The sequence below is a fragment of the Micromesistius poutassou genome (assembly GCF_964030765.1).
Source record: "Micromesistius poutassou genome assembly, chromosome: 12".
In the NCBI taxonomy this organism is placed as follows: domain Eukaryota; kingdom Metazoa; phylum Chordata; class Actinopteri; order Gadiformes; family Gadidae; genus Micromesistius; species Micromesistius poutassou.
The window spans coordinates 4,481,457-4,497,709 of record NC_140282.1 but is presented as its reverse complement, the minus strand read 5'-3'; the positions used below and the strand labels follow the sequence as shown (position 1 = coordinate 4,497,709).

The 16,253-nt window shown below is 41.4% G+C and overlaps 2 protein-coding genes across 4 annotated transcripts in view; one reads left to right on the top strand and one right to left on the bottom strand.

The window, feature by feature from the left end:
* The window catches only part of LOC311356631 (homeodomain-interacting protein kinase 3-like), a 37,367-nt gene extending 35,377 nt beyond the window's left edge, over nt 1-1,990 (bottom strand). For all 3 annotated transcript variants that reach the window (XM_084476419.1, XM_084476418.1, XM_084476420.1), the window contains exon 1: nt 1,648-1,990. Coding sequence is in view for 2 of the 3 variants with exons in the window: in XM_084476418.1 (XP_084332544.1) it covers nt 1,648-1,720 (73 nt within the window). In the remaining variant the exon portion in view is untranslated. The remainder of the gene's footprint in view (nt 1-1,647) is intronic.
* A 1,831-nt stretch (nt 1,991-3,821) lies between these two features.
* cstf3 (cleavage stimulation factor, 3' pre-RNA, subunit 3) lies at nt 3,822-15,449 on the top strand. The gene is made up of 20 exons (XM_084476421.1): nt 3,822-3,973; nt 4,889-4,993; nt 5,167-5,262; nt 8,494-8,526; nt 9,365-9,462; nt 9,572-9,638; nt 9,887-9,921; nt 10,045-10,171; nt 10,317-10,394; nt 10,524-10,686; nt 11,010-11,119; nt 11,321-11,437; nt 11,741-11,959; nt 12,128-12,230; nt 12,359-12,428; nt 12,539-12,734; nt 12,853-13,003; nt 13,583-13,677; nt 14,644-14,704; nt 14,826-15,449. The coding sequence occupies exons 1-20, from the start codon at nt 3,947-3,949 to the stop codon at nt 15,029-15,031; spliced, it is 2,157 nt and encodes a 718-aa protein (XP_084332547.1). The 5' UTR covers nt 3,822-3,946; the 3' UTR covers nt 15,032-15,449.
* The last annotated feature ends 804 nt before the right edge of the window (nt 15,450-16,253 follow it).

The following is a 16,253-nucleotide window of genomic DNA, read 5'->3' as shown; positions in this document are numbered from 1 at the left end:
GAAGCAATGCGGAATTACATTTGTTCTCCATTAACTTTTATCCACGGCCATTAGCTATAACATGCAATCGTTGCATTGTTTCAGTGTCTATAATTGCATATAGGATTTTATACATGTGAGTGACTCCGTGTATTCAGTGAACTTATGACATCTCTGATTTCGAGGTGCTTCACTCACGGCAAGGCATGCCTGGTAGGATATATCGAGTGGCCAAGTACTAACCATATGTTATATGCTTTAGGATATCTAAAGTTCTGCTGAACCCTCAATAAAAGATGCTACATGTGGAAAATGATCCTACCGGTATTGAATTGCTTAACTGTTGAATAATCATCGATCAAATAGTAAGATATGTCCGTAAACTAAATCTAAAAAGCTAAACACTGGTATATTACACATTTGAAATATACTTCATGCATTCTAAAAGAGTAAGAAGAAAAAAATAATGAACGTTGCTCTGCTAAACTATATCTATTCTGGTTTCGGCTGCGGTTGATCTGTCAAGCATAGACATGAAGACGTTTTTGTGGCGATGTTGAGGTTTATCATATGACACGTGTTGAACAGATGGGAGAGGGCCTCACTCAAACAATCCTCAGAAATAGACTCACTGTTCCATTACATCGCTCATGTGAAAACAGACCCAACAAACGCCATCCTCAAGGTATTAATTTGGGTAGGACAAAAAGAAACAAAAGCCCAACCACATTATCAACTTGTACGTTCGTACATGATGAATTGGTGCAGTCCTTACAATGAGTATTTAAGGCAAAGCCAAACTGTTTTTGTGGACTTTGTGTTACTTTTTCTAAGCAACAGTGTAAGATAAGTATAGGGAGGCGCGTTTTACATTAAAACGATAGTACAACTAGAACCACTTGAACTGTCGTGGAAAGTATAGTTTAAGAGAATGCCTCTTTGGGTGAACACTGAACAGTAGACATGTGGAAGTTAAGCGGATCAATTCACGGAATAGCTGTGACGACAGCAGACGTAAGTTACTGTTATTGTCAAGTTGAAGACGAGCCCCAGCTCACTTATTATTCATACAGTCAAGGATTATATTCGCCTCTCCATAACACCGACTAAAGATCTTCCTATTTGTAACATGACGCATATGTCAATGTACAAGAAGTACAACAACGCAAAACTGTATTGTATCTCTATAAAATGTGGTAGGAAGTTGAATTAAAATACCAGCGTTTTCATGTGCTCAATTGGGATGCATGGATCAAAATGAAGAAAATACATTGTAATCTATCGTTAATATTGTAAGAATTGTCCTGATATAACAGCTTAATAACAATGTGCTTCTATTATTGTTCTCATAACAAGTAATAACATAACTCAGTCAGGTGATAGACAACTAACTACCAGTTCAGAATACAACCGTTAACATCGTTCAACGTTTTTTATTTGTTTTTTCTTTTAGAAACACCTTCCAGACAGAAAGATGAGGAAGTGGTTCCTTGAAACAAAGTTATCGCAACTCACAAACCGAAATGCAATGTCCAATTGTAATCTTATCAAGCTAACGTTTTGCATTCAAGAACCTTTCAGCCAACTTAGTCACAACTTTACAGTAGGGCGTCCATTAAACCTTGATCATTAGCCTTATCCTTTAAAACATTTTAGGTTCAAACTCACCTTCGCATAGAGTCACAATGGGTATAATCCAGGTCTTTTCTGAACATGTTATGGACTTATGAAGCCATACCATGCACAGTGTGCCTGCATTGCTGCCATCTTGTCCTAGACGAAGGGAAGGGAGAGCTGGCTCTCGATAACACCACCATCGCCCACATTTTAAACTTCAAATAACTCATACATATGAATGTCCATTCAAACCACACATTGCCCAGATATTAGCTTCACTCTTCAGTTCATTTTCATGCGTCTTAGGGCAAAGTAGCCCATCTCTGAAAGGGTGTGCGGCACCCCCCAAACGAACGGTTACGCGGGTCTGTCAGTTTCCAACATGTCCCTTTTCTCTCGCGACTGCGTGCGAAGTGTTTGTGATTCTTTGACGGCATAGGGCAGACCAGAGCAATCGAATGGAGGAGTAATCGTTCTTTCAAAGCCTCAATTTCTATATAAAATAGCTGAAAAAAGACAGATTACATTTTGATTATAACAGTTTAGTTTTGAATATTAAAATACGTAATTCAGATTAATTTATATAGAGTGAAAACAATATATCCTACATTGTCACAGATTGGAAATCGTGGCTACATTATGAGTGACGAGGGTTAATTTAAAGCGTTCTAAAAGGCTAAATGGATATTATAATGAAATGCATTTTTCATTAATGCAGTGTAGGCTATGCGTGTTTGAATTGCTTTTGTGGCTTAGCATTTGTAACATTGTCAAACACCACAGAAATACAATAAGAATTAAAGTTAAACACAGACCCATTCAAAAACAAAGTATACGTATATATATTTAAGAACAAAAGGGGCGATATTGACACTGCACAATGACAAAGGGCTATTGTCGTTGGGCTATAGTTATTTTCTCATCAACAAAGATGGTAGCCTGTAGGAAAATAAATGTTTGACTAGGCCTAAATCTGTTGACACCTAGCTCACAAAAAGACCCCCATAATCCTCCAGTGTCTGAGAAGACCAACAGTGGTCAGCAGTACCCTAATCTGTCTGCAGACAACTGTTTGTTGACATTTGCTTAGCCAACCGTCAGAGTTCCACTTGCTTTGGTCAGCTTGCATAGGCAACTGGTGGATTCACGTGAACCCACCCATTTATAGCAAAATCAATGCTAGGAATGCCAAACCTATGCACCATCATGTAACCTTGGCCAGCATTTAGGGTCTGAGAAAAGGCAAAGATCAACGTCACAAATGCCTTACTTATAGACCTACTGACATGGTTATGATCCACGTCCAAAGACACCCCGGAGACCCGCCTTTCACCACGTGTCTCACAAAATTAGCACCAAACTAGCGTAAGTAAGTCTTATTTAAATATTTTATGATATAATTGTCACCTATGGTGTCCCCCAAAGGCCAGTTGTTGGCTCTTTCAAGATCATCCCAATTGCAAATATTTCATACAGAGAGCACAACATTACCTAGCAAAAAACATTTTAACATTTTCTCATCATTATTAGGATAAATAATCGTTTTCGTTGTATTATTAGTATTGCTATTAGCATTAACAGCAGTATTAGGTGTATGACGAATTCCCTACTTCATGGTCTGTTGCTTTAGTCTTAACAACAGAAGCACAAACGCAAATCACGGCGGATGACGGTATGATATATATTTGTCTCCCTCTGTTGACAGATAAGAGTAAATGAGTATTTATGTAAACTGTGATGAGAATTAAATACAAATTCAAAAAATCAGGTAATTTATGTTTGATGGACTGCACGACTATGATAATTTCATTAATACACAGGATCAGATGTTATAATACCTTGTGCCAAGGGATTATAACAATAATAATATTATAATAATCAATACATTGCGCTTTTAATTGCATCATTCTAGATAAATATGCTCTTTCTATTTCCGCAGTTTTAAAGTCTCCGTGGCTAAATCCTTAACAGACAATAAACAAAATGTGAATCACAATTGCGCAGAACTGCACTTTTTATTTGTATAATTTTACTACGAATAGCCGACTGTGTTAAGTATTTACTCCTATACATTAATCAAGTTGGCTTGTTAATAATAATTTATAATAATTAAATAACAAAAATGTTTCATTTTTGTTATTTATTTTTTCTTACAATAAATTACTTGGACACGTCCATGGTAAAAGGAAGTAGAATCCAGATCACGCCATTTTGAGAGGACAACCAGGCGCGCTCTGCGGGCAACTGACTTGTGCCCGTTGTGAGCTATGCTACAGTTTTAAACATTTCGTAAAGCCTTGTACATTGTGTTTGAATCCAGTTGCCATTAGATTAGATCATAGACTCAGCCATGTCCGCCGAAGGAGCTGCTGATCAGGTATGTCGTATACAAACGTTCAGTTCCATACTCTTGATCAACTCTAACGCTAGCATGACTTAGCTTAGCTGTGCTAGTGCCTCGCTTGCACTGCAGTCAACGAGGCCTCCGTGCTGCTAGCGTACAAGCAAACAACACACATTGTTCATATGTGCTGGTGGTAGTAAACACTTGATGGATCATTTGTCCCCTTCATTCAAAGTCGAATTGTCAATCTCAATCTTGTTTTTCTCATCGATGATTAGTTAATGTAACTGTCTGCGACACTATCACAATGTTTGCGATATGACAATTATTCACTGGGTCTAACCGGTTGTATATGTCGAACCCTTCCGTCGAAATGTAAACCAATAACTGGACTGTTTCTCATCACCTTAACTCAATGTAACTAATAATGATTCTGCAAGGATGGATGTTTAGCAAGAAAAGTAACGTGAGCATATTTAACAGCCACTCGACGTCCTTGTTCCTATGCCCTTTTCGTATTTAACCATTGATCTGTAGTTTTAATGTCGGGTCATTTTCATTCTTTCATGGGCATGGCTTAAAGTGCAATGTTGGAAAACTTGATAAGGCAGACTCATCTTACCATCTTCGTTGTAGCACTAATTTAACGATTGGCCAGATTGCAGTCCCTTGATGAGGTAGCCTATTATCTCAAAGAAGCATGTTGAGGTTTACATGGCTGTCAAGCTGAAATCCACAGTGTCCGGTCATTGGGCCTTCCCCTGTAATTGTAGTACTTGGCATAACTATAGGATTATTTTTGCAGCCTTGTCTAAAGACAAGTTGGGCCACAGACCGAAATGGCTCTAACGAAGAAGGAGCTGGGTTACCAAACACTCCAATCAGAGCGTGCTTGGCCCTAGTTTGGTACCAATATAAAAGACAATCTCTTTCCATTTTCTCTTGCAGGGGGCAGGTGACTATGTTCCGGAGAAGGTGAAGAAGGCAGAGAAGAAGTTGGAAGAAAACCCATATGACCTTGACGCATGGAGCATTCTGATTCGAGAAGCACAGGTTTAGTGACACAGGGTTGCACTCCCGGGTTTAATTCATTTGGGGTGGGAGGGAAAAGAAGGGTGTTATAAATTGTCATGGTGATGAAATGTTTTAACATTGCATCTTTTCCACATCCGAGTGATTGGGTAAGTTTAACCTAGTTCAAATGTCAATACATTTTCCTTCTGTAGAACCAACCCATAGATAAAGCCAGGAAGACATATGAGCGACTTGTCACCCAGTTCCCCAGTTCTGGCAGATTCTGGAAGCTATTCATTGAAGCAGAGGTTAATACACTTTTATTTTTACAACTTTGTGTGAATGGCTGGGTATCCTGACATGATCAACAATGTGACTTTCACACGCAAATAAGAAGGTATTTAAAGCCACAATTCTTAAATTGATATGCCGTTTAATTTACTAATGGAATAAGGTAATTTATTTTGCTTAACTGGTAAACTTACTTGCAGTGATGTCTTCCTACGATGAGTATGACTAATATGAGCATTGCAATTAATTTAAGGATTGTGGCTATAAAAATAAAGAAGGGTGGCTCCAACATTTTCTTTTTCAGAAAATACTGCTTATGTTTCCAGAATTCAAATATAGTAATACATTATGAGCCGTTTTCAAATGGGGTAAAATGCATTTGTTGCATGTTTGATCTGCAACGGTATTAAAATAATTTTAATGGTATTGGAGTGCATTAGCCTTTTATTCACTTGTCGTGTCAATTTATTGCCTCCTGTGTCATTTCTTTGGAGTCATTTTTGTTTGCTTTAAACAAATACATTATGAAACGGCAGGTGTTGTGTGACCAACATGTTTATTCCACCCCTTGAGTAATCCCCCCCTTTGACGAATGACTCATTACCACCCTACATCTTTCCCTAATTTATAATAGTTTTCTATTTCATGTAGCAGCAGCCGCTTTAAGACAAGCTTCATTGTTTTTGGAATTTGTTGGATTCAATACAAACATTTTAAGTCCCCTCATGAAGAGACAACCTTTTTTAAAGTCCTTCAGGTTTTTTTTCTAAATGGTGCAACACAAATTGCAAATAGTTTGCTCAAGAGACCAGAACACCTGAAGAGTAGGATGGGTTCATTTAAAGTACTACTGCTTGGTAGCCAAACCCTGGTCCAGGCTATGCAAATTGTTACCCAAACCAACATTAAAAAAAATGAAGGAATTGTTAACCTGTATATGCACCAATATCATGACTTGATATCACTAGGGTAACTTGCATTTTGGTAAGTATGTCTGGCTACATTATTGTCATGCCCCTTTTAACTTAAATTATGAGAAACGCACACATTGAATTAGGCGCTGTATAATTGTTCAAATAATCCTACTGCTGCACAGTGCAAGGCATGTCCACTCTTTTTTATTTTTTGGTAATTTCAACTTTATTATAAAATGTTGTTTGAGGTTCATTTTTAAAAGGCTGGATAATTTTAAAGCTAGATAATCCAAAGAGGATTTATCTGTAGTGTGCCCTTCTAGAGCTATATCTATCACATTCCTTTGTGGGCTGTTTCTGATCTGTTGCTTTGGGTTAATACAACATGCATTGGGCAAAAAATTGCACCTACACCTCATGAGGGTTTGGGTGTGTTAACATGCAAAGTAATTCTCAACAATTCTTGGCATTTAAGATGCATGGTGAAGTGGACTCATTGAGGCTTAATGGGGTATTCTAAATGGCCCGTGGGATATATTTTCTCAGACTGACTTCTTCCCCTATCCTTCCTCAACCACTAATGGCGATGATCCAAATTTGTTATGCCTTGTTCGATACCACAAGGAAGAGTTGTTGAACTTGACATTACTTACAGCGAACTCCCAACATTTTCTCATCTGGGTAGAGCATCCAAAGTTTACACTACAGTATTTTTTTGCAACCAATCTGCTGTATGCGGGAGAGAGTGAGAGAGGGATAGTCTATTTTTAGCCATTTTCAAGCAGCCAATTTTATTTGCAGGGTCATTTAGAGTATTGCAGAACACTCTTAACAGTTGATTTGAATAAACTAGTAATGGATAGATTTTTTCCTCAAGCAATTGCGGTCTCGGGTTGGGTGGGTGGTGACTCTACTTTCTTCTGTCTTCCTTCTGTTGTGGCTTGGGGTTTTATTCTTACCCAGTTTGTTTTTCAGTGCCACGTCTTATGGCTCTTGTTTCTGCAAGGCGGTTTAGTGCTACCATGTCAAGAGGATGATTTTAAGAACATACTATGTAATAAAATATGAAAAGAAAAATGACAATAGAAAACGTGCATTGTGAGTTATTGCATCTTTGTCTTTTTTTAAATTAAGTTGTATAACTACATTGGCTGTTTCATTGATTTGACACACATTAATTTGACACGTTTTCTCTCCTGGTCTATCCCTTCTGCTTGGCTGCCGTTCTTTCACCTAGATGCGCTGCTGTGAAATAGACTGGCCCTGTGTAGGCACATGACAAACTAGGTCAGATTCTGTCATTCCCAAGTTAAAGCTATCATCCCCAACCAAGTCAAAAGCAGCTGCAATGCATTTTGCCACTTTTTCATAGATTTATTTGGTGATTGAGATTTGATCATTGAAATGCCATGATATCGGGGGCTTTGTCCTTACTGTGAATTTTATACACACAGCATTCTAGAAACCTTGCTTTCCAGCTATCATTTTTAATGTGGCCTTTTTGAGTCTTCACACTGATCACTGACGAGGCGGTTGTCATTAGAATGGATTCATGAAACAGTTGAAGATCTGTCAAATCCCTTCAGTCATATTCAGATATAACTGGCATATTTCTAATGCACCACCAGGCATCCCATAATGTGGATAGGCTGGTCCTGCTAGCTGTTATGGTCTTTCCACCATAAAGCTTCAATGATAACTTTCTAAGTTCATAACTTGACATTCGTGTAATATTGGTTTGCCTCCACGTCAAACTCATTTTTGTAATTTGACCAGACATTTACATGTATTTGGAGCCATTTTGGTTTGACTAGCTGTTTGGTGACTTGTTGGCAGTTTTTGGCACATTGTGGTAGAACTTGATGGTTCTGGCTACACCCATTTTTGAGGTGACTGTGCAGAAGACATTTAGTATTTTTATATTCTGGAGGAGGCCAGATTTCATTATCCTAGTTCAAGGCCTCCATGTTGAGTTCAACCTTAGCAGTTATCGCTGAACTAGCCTGTTAAGAGCTGAAATTGCCTTTGTATATGCTTTAGGTGGCATAACATCCTTTATTTTCTTTCCTCATTCCGTGTTTTTATTTTATCTTTGTTTCATAAGCTGGGGTTTACGGGTATGTTTGTGGGCAATGTTGGCAATAACAACCAAAATATAATAAACCCCTGAACTTGAAATTGTAGCTTGTCATTCTTGTGTGAAATTCACTTTGTTGATCTTAGAGGGTTTGTTTGTGTTATAAGTGGTGACTTGCATGAATGCATGTGTACATTATGATACATGATTTCTGGAGGCTGGCTGAATTAACATTACATCTACACTCTTATTTGCAGATCAAGGCAAAAAACTATGACAAGGTAGAAAAGGTAAGTGTCAATCAACAAGTCATTTTAAATCCCATGACACCTCGGTCTCAATGATTGCTTTCCTTGTCTTCAGATACTGCATCCATCTAATCAAATTGACCTATGTAAATCAACCATGTACACAAATTATTAAACCAAACTCAAGTTTGTTTTGGTTTCAATAGTAGCTGTCTAAATAAACTGTACTTTAGAGTTGATTATTTTCTTTTCATGTGTTGGAATCAGAATAAACATCCTGTATTTTGACTAGTGCTGAAACTTAAGGATTGATTGCTTACTTGTCATCAAGGTTTTCATCTTGGATCATTTGCATTATCTGACATGCACGGCAAAATAGTAAATATTTGTATAGATTTGTTTTATATAAAAGTGGGCATTTTTCTATACACAGAAAAATATAACCTAAGATGCTAAAAATGCACATTTGCTTAATTAATGGAATTCAAAATTGGTCATGCAAATGTGTCCAAATTATGAACATAATTTAGCCATGGCTCTAATTACGTTTGTATCATTTTACTTGGAAAGAGGTAGAAAATGTATTTCATTTTTGTAATGACTGAAATCTATCACAGCCCACGTATGTCTAGCCATTTATAAAAATTAAAAAAAATTGCAATATAAAAACCTTGATTAATGGATTGGGGAAAACCGATGAATCAAGGGGTGTGTTTTCCTTTATGGTATCAGTTTCTCTAGTTAAGGCCTGGACAAAGGAGGAATTATAATGCTGTTGATGAATTATATATTCGGTCACATGAAGTCATCAAACACAAACACACCAATCTCTTTTCATGGTGCAAGTCTCTTGTATGTGTTCTGTTTCTCCGCTCTCCAGCTGTTTCAGAGATGTCTGATGAAAGTCCTGCACATCGATCTGTGGAAGTGTTATCTGGCCTATGTACGGGAGACCAAAGGAAAGCTACCCAGCTACAAGTGAGCATCCCACCCGCTGCTCCGTTTCATGGTGTAGGAAACGGGCCCATCAAACGATATTCCATCATATTATATCATATAACGTGGTACTTTGTTTGGTTTGCTCTAGGGAGAAGATGGCCCAAGCATATGACTTTGCCCTTGATAAGATTGGCATGGAAATCATGTCCTACCAAGTAAGTGTTTTTTGCTAAGCACCATGACCTTACGGTGCACATTGTGTAAGAAATATCAGTCTAGGGGGTAGGGTGTTTGAATCCCGGCCTAAAAGTTCTGGCTTTTAACCCCAATGTCCACAGTACCTGTAGGTAACCTTGAGCAAGATGATGAAGCCCTACCAGCTCATTCATGGCATGCCTCGTAAAAAATTCATGGCCAGTCGCTGAATAAAATCTAACTGGTAAACAATGATCTCCTCTTACAGATATGGGTGGACTATATCAACTTTCTCAAAGGAGTGTAAGTACATTTAGAGAAAACACCTTTTTCTGTGTAATCTCTCGAATGTTCACATGGCGTTGACGGCAAACCGACTGAGCCGGCCGTACGTTTTGATTCCACCCATGGCTTACGTGTTTACAGCGAGGCGGTGGGGTCATATGCGGAAAACCAGAGGATCACAGCAGTGCGGCGCGTGTACCAGAGGGGCTGCGTCAATCCCATGATAAACATTGAGCAGCTCTGGAGGGATTACAGCAAATATGAGGAGGTGAGAGACGCACACTCGCATACAAGCTTTCCCGACCCGCAGCTCGGTCGGAACCGATATCCAAACATATTACCAGAGCCTCAGATGGATTATGGGCATTGGGCTGAATCAAAATGACCTCTGACCTTTTGTGCTTTATACCCAGGGTATAAATATACACCTGGCCAAGAAGATGATTGAGGATCGCAGCAGAGACTACATGAACGCCAGGAGGGTGGCGAAGGTGAGGTGGAGCGGTTTGACCCCCAACGCATCCAAAATGCAGTCACAGAACCCATCGGCTGTCGCTGCACCGTCTCTGCCGTAGTTCAGTGTGGTAACCTCAATGTGTCTGTGCCTGTGTGTCCTCCAGGAATACGAGACTGTGATGAAGGGGCTGGATCGGAACGCTCCCTCGGTGCCCCCCCAGAACTCCCCTCAGGAAGCGCAGCAGGTGGAGATGTGGAAGAAGTACATCCAGTGGGAGAAGAGCAACCCTCTGCGCACAGAAGACCAGACCCTCATCACAAAGAGAGGTGATTGGCCCGCTGCCTCCCCCTTCTGCTGTAAAGCCTCTGGTTGATGTCTTTGCATAGGGTTAGTGTATTGACAACCAAAATACTCTGGGTTCAAACCCCAATGTCCAGTCTATAAAGAGGAGGTTGCGTTGTTTAACATAGTCTGCTCAATGGTGGGTAATTGTGTGTAAATAAATACAAATAATAGATTGGAACAGTAGCTACATCTGAATAGATGAGATGATAGATATTGTAATTTGTTTATATAAAAAGCCACCAGGTTCTTATCCAACATGAGGGTATTACCATGGTCAGTGCTGATGGATGTTCCTCCCATACAGTGATGTTTGCCTATGAGCAGTGCCTGCTGGTCCTGGGCCACCACCCTGACGTCTGGTACGAGGCGGCACAGTACCTGGAGCAGTCCAGCAAACTGCTCGCAGAGAAAGGGGTGAGAGGCCACAATCAACGCTTGTATTTGCTCCAGTAGATGGTCTGGCCCCCCTCCTCTTGCTCAGACAGATTCCCAGCAGACCTAGCCTGGGGTCGGGCCAATCGCAACCCTTTATCCAATATGGGACGTGTTTGAACAATAGAAATGTGCCCGTTTTTTGCCCCCCCGAGATTTGACTCTCTGCGATTGACTCGGTAGGACATGAACAACGCCAAGCTGTTCAGCGACGAGGCCGCCAACATCTACGAGCGCGCCATCGGCACCCTGCTCAAGAAGAACATGCTGCTGTACTTCTCCTTCGCCGACTATGAGGAGGTGGGTGTCTGCAACGGTCCGGGAGGGCAGAGCACATAGACCGCGTACAATAATAATAAAAATGATAATACATTTTATTTGTATTGCACTTATATTTCAGGAATCTCAAAGTGCTACAGACAAGTAAAAAAATCAATGACATTAAATCTAATAATGTAATAAAACTAATTATCAATTTATTAACAATCATCAATAAATGGTTAACTGGAGAACCTATAAAAGATACTGTCTGTGGGGCCCTCAGTACAAACACAGACCACCCTCTCAATACGCTCCCGTTGATCGCGTGTTCTCGCCCGTCAGAGTCGCATGAAACACGAGAAGGTCCACAGCATCTACAACCGCCTGCTGGGCATCGAGGACATCGACCCCACGCTGGTGTACATCCAGTACATGAAGTTCGCCAGGAGGGCGGAGGGCATCAAGATGGGCCGGACCATCTTCAAGAAGGCCCGGGAGGACCTCCGCACGCGGCACCACGTCTACGTGACGGCGGCACTCATGGAGTACTACTGTAGCAAGGTGAAGAGACGACCGGAAGTCCAGAGGGAAAGCGTCGCAATGCACTTCCCATCGCAAAGCAACCCAAAAAGTCCCCGCTCGTATGCGGCCATGCAGTGGTTCAATCGTTTTAAGCTATTCTCTGTGACTCTGTGTTTATCTGTGTTTACTTTGTGTCTTCCATTAAAGGATAAATCTGTGGCCTTCAAGATATTTGAACTTGGTCTGAAGAAATACGGGGACATCCCGGAGTACATTCTTGCGTATATCGATTATCTCTCCCATCTCAATGGTAGGTTCTGTTTCCATTGCAGCACTTTCCCTTAATGACTTCTTGTAGCCCTCATTGTAGACTGAGGGCTCACAAGTTTGGGTCCCTTTTGTGTATGACTTGTTATTCTGTGTGACCTTCCCTTCTAGAGGATAACAACACTCGGGTTCTGTTTGAACGAGTGCTCACCTCTGGAAGCATGTCACCTGAGAAATCTGGGTACGATTTCTTTTTTTCCCACAACAATTTCCTAAGAAATGTAAATCCATGATCCCGTGTGAAAACCATGTGATGATCCGCTCTTAGTTGTCCGTCGCTCCCCCTTCCAGAGAGATCTGGGCTCGCTTCCTGGCCTTCGAGAGCAACATCGGAGACCTGGCCAGTATCCTGAAGGTGGAGCGCAGGCGTTTCACAGCCTTCAAGGACGAGTACGAGGGCAAAGAGACGGCCTTACTGGTCGACCGCTACAAGTTCATGGACCTCTACCCTTGCTCTGGCAGTGAACTCAAAGCCCTGGGATACAAGGTGTGCAAAAGAGCCAGCCTGCGACCGACACATCCAGGAGAAGTTCTCCTGCGTCTTAAACTGTGGGTGTGGGCTTTTTCGACAACCTTGTGTTTTTAATGCTTGCTTCCTCCCCAAGGATGTGTCTCGTGCGAAATACGCAGCGCTGCTCCAGGAGGCGGTGGTGACTCCCTCCACGCCCGCACAGAAGGATGAGGCGGACCGCAAACCTGAATACCCCAAGCCAGACACCAACCAGATGATCCCCTTCCAGCCCCGGCACCTCACTCGTACGTAACCCCTTTGGCCTTTGGCTTCGGTCGTACCATTTGGTCTTATCTTCACCTGTAGAAAAGGGGAAATACATTCTCCCAGTGCAAGTGTTTTCTGCATGTCAGGGTAAATCCTATTGCAGTTCTTGTTGATCGGTGAGCGAAATCAGTGGCTCGTCGGCAGTAAGCGTGTCATTACATTGACATTTACATTTAGGGCACTTAGCAGACACTTACAACGGTTATTGCACACATTCACACACAGACGGCCGTGTGAACCATGCAAGGCGACAACCAGCTCGTCTGGAGCATTTAGGGTTATGTGTCTCGCTCAGGGCCACCTCGACACACAGCTAGGAGGAGCCGGGGATCGAACTAGCAACTTCCCCGGTTACCAGCCAACCCGCTGTACCTCCTGAGCTAAGCCAACCCCTCGTTAGCATAGTGCATGACGCTCAATCACAACACTACGGAGCGTGTCAAATTGCCTTCTTATAATGTCACTCCATAAAGTCCACCTTGATTTCCTGTCCATTCAAGCGGTTGATTATTATTTTTTTTTTTTAAAGCTCCTCCTGATTTTCTTCTTCTTTGTAGCTCCGGGGCTGCACCCTGTCCCAGGAGGGGTGTTCCCTGTTCCTCCGGCGGCTGTGCTCCTCATGAAGCTCCTGCCCCCACCTAGCTGCTTCTCTGTGAGTATGACGCTGTGCACGCTCTTAAAGTATCTAACCCTACTTAAGGATTATTCAACCCGGACCCCCCCATCATCTTGGTCCGGACAAGCAGGTCCGGACAATGCGGACAAGCAGTTTGGAAACTGGGCCAGTATTACAGTAAAAAGGCTGCAGCCGCATTCTGCGAAAAGCTTTAGCGCAATCCTTCTGAGGCAATAGCGCCAGGTCATTGTGCAACATTTGAAAGGGCCACTGACGGGCTCCATTTGTTGTTATTATTCTGACAACATTGTGGAAACAGAAATGCTTTTTTCTTTCCCTTTCGCTTGATCTCTCTCGTCGGGTTTGCAGGAAGGAACATTAGTCAGAGACGTGTGCAGGCAAAGGGTTTTTGTGTTGGATGACAGAATGTGTGCCTTGGGTTTACCTTAAAGATTTGGCTGAAGGTGGGTTGAGATTGTAATGACATAGGAACCTTTCCTAGCGAGAATTCACATTGAGTGGTTAGACACATTGACAAACAGACTGAATCAAGCGAAAGGTTTTCCCAAATTTATAGAATAGAATCTGATTCAATCATTGGCAAAAACAAGCACTTTTAGAGGTCCTACATTGACAGGGCGCTATGGCCCCAAAGTATTATGTTACATCCCTTTATTGCAGATTATGGCTGCAGCGCCTAGTTCAATACTGGCCCAGCAAAGATTGATGTCCACATAATTCACTTGGACCCAAAATGATGGGGGGGAAAATAGGATCCAGGTTGTAAAATCACCCAACGATCATTAAAGCTCCCTCTAAGGGTGGTTGGATGATATGGAATCGGGTCACCACGAGTTGTAAGGTGTCTGAGTCTAGTTGTTGGTGTGATAATTATATTAATAGCATATTTGGAGTATAGGGAAATGCAATTTCGGTCCTCTATGTCACTTGTTGCACGGTCGGTCTGACGATTAAGTTCATTTTGACTTTGTTTCACCAAAGGGTCCCTTCGTCCAAGTGGATGAAGTCATGGAGACCTTCAGGAGATGCACACTTCCTGAGAGTAAGTTATCATCTTTATGCTCTTTTTCTTTTTTTCCCCCCCTCTTACTTTAATCGTTGTTTTAAATCATGGTCTCTCACCGCTGCTTGCTCACGCAACCTCACCACCCCCCTCCCTGTAGCGGTGGACGCGGCGGTGGAGCTAATCACGGGCAGGCTGCCGGACGCGGCGGGAGGCGAGGGCAACGGCGCCATGGAGAACCACGCGGGCAGCGGCAAGTCCCTGAAAAGGCCCAACGCGGACTCCGACGAAGAGGACGACAAGGGAGCCGTGGCGCCGCCCGTGCACGACATCTACCGCTCGCGCCAGCAGAAGAGGATCCGATAAACTGAACGCAACGCTAAACCGAGGAAGCCGACAACACCACACTTTACAGACGGTGAACGCTGGCACGAATGTTAAAATAAAACGGCCCTTCACTCAACTCGTGTTCTCAGAGGGCAAAACTTCCACGTCCTACATGTTTCGTATACGTGTGACGGTCTACTTTACAGTCTGTGGACTCCGTTGTTGTACAGCCATGAAAACTCACTCTCACTCACTCACAGACTTGTGTGTTTTTGTTGCGTTGTTGTTTTTAACAGTTTTTATTTTTGAAAACATGACCATATACTGTACAAAGCTTTTAATTCAATGGGGTTTATTTAGTTTTTGTTTCTCGCACACTGCTGTTTTCTGACTCGTGATGTTCAAGTGAAGACTAAGTGGAATCTTTTTTTTTTTTTAAGGTAAACTTTCTCCAAATAAAAAGGGGGAAAATCAAACTAAGTTCTTTCTTTATTTTCACCTGCTCAATATCATGATTGTGTGTCATGATGGTCAATATAGATGTGTGATTTATGAGTAACCACTAGGTTGCAGTATTGGTACAGACAAATGTGACAAGTTCAGCTTTGTCAAGTAAAGCAACCCATAGTCTAATTTAACAAGATAATTTAATGAACTGATAACGCCACATTGTTCATTTTATTTCATGAAACGCCTTGTGTTGTAACTATAAACCATGAAGTCAACGTTTTCTGTGTTGGACAGTGTAGTCTACATTTTGATAGAAATATTATACTGATTTATGTTCATTGGGTGTTCATTTGAAGGCTCTTCCACTTTCAAATGTTGGCAGTTCAATCTTAATGACTGGACTACTGACAATAATATTGGCCGATTGAACAGGGCACGAAAGTATACAAAACATTTCAATGGCAAACTTCCACTCCATTTAATCTACTGTCAAGATCTGACCATTAGAAACCAAGATGGATCATCCCACTACACACTAATTAGTATTCTTTGAAAACCGAGGCTCCACCAAAGAACATCAATTTCAAAATTACGTTTTTCAGGTTAAAACCAAAAATGACTAAGAATAGTAATAATAGTTGTAAAGGTTGTATTTGATTACGGAACACAACAAAAATGGTTTTGCTCTTTTCACTTCATTGGCATCCAAACTTGACGACGGTCCTCATAACATTTTGTGCTATGATCCCAACATTGTTTATTTCAGGCAGAAATATAACCTTCCAATCATGCTGGGTTCTAGATGTATTCA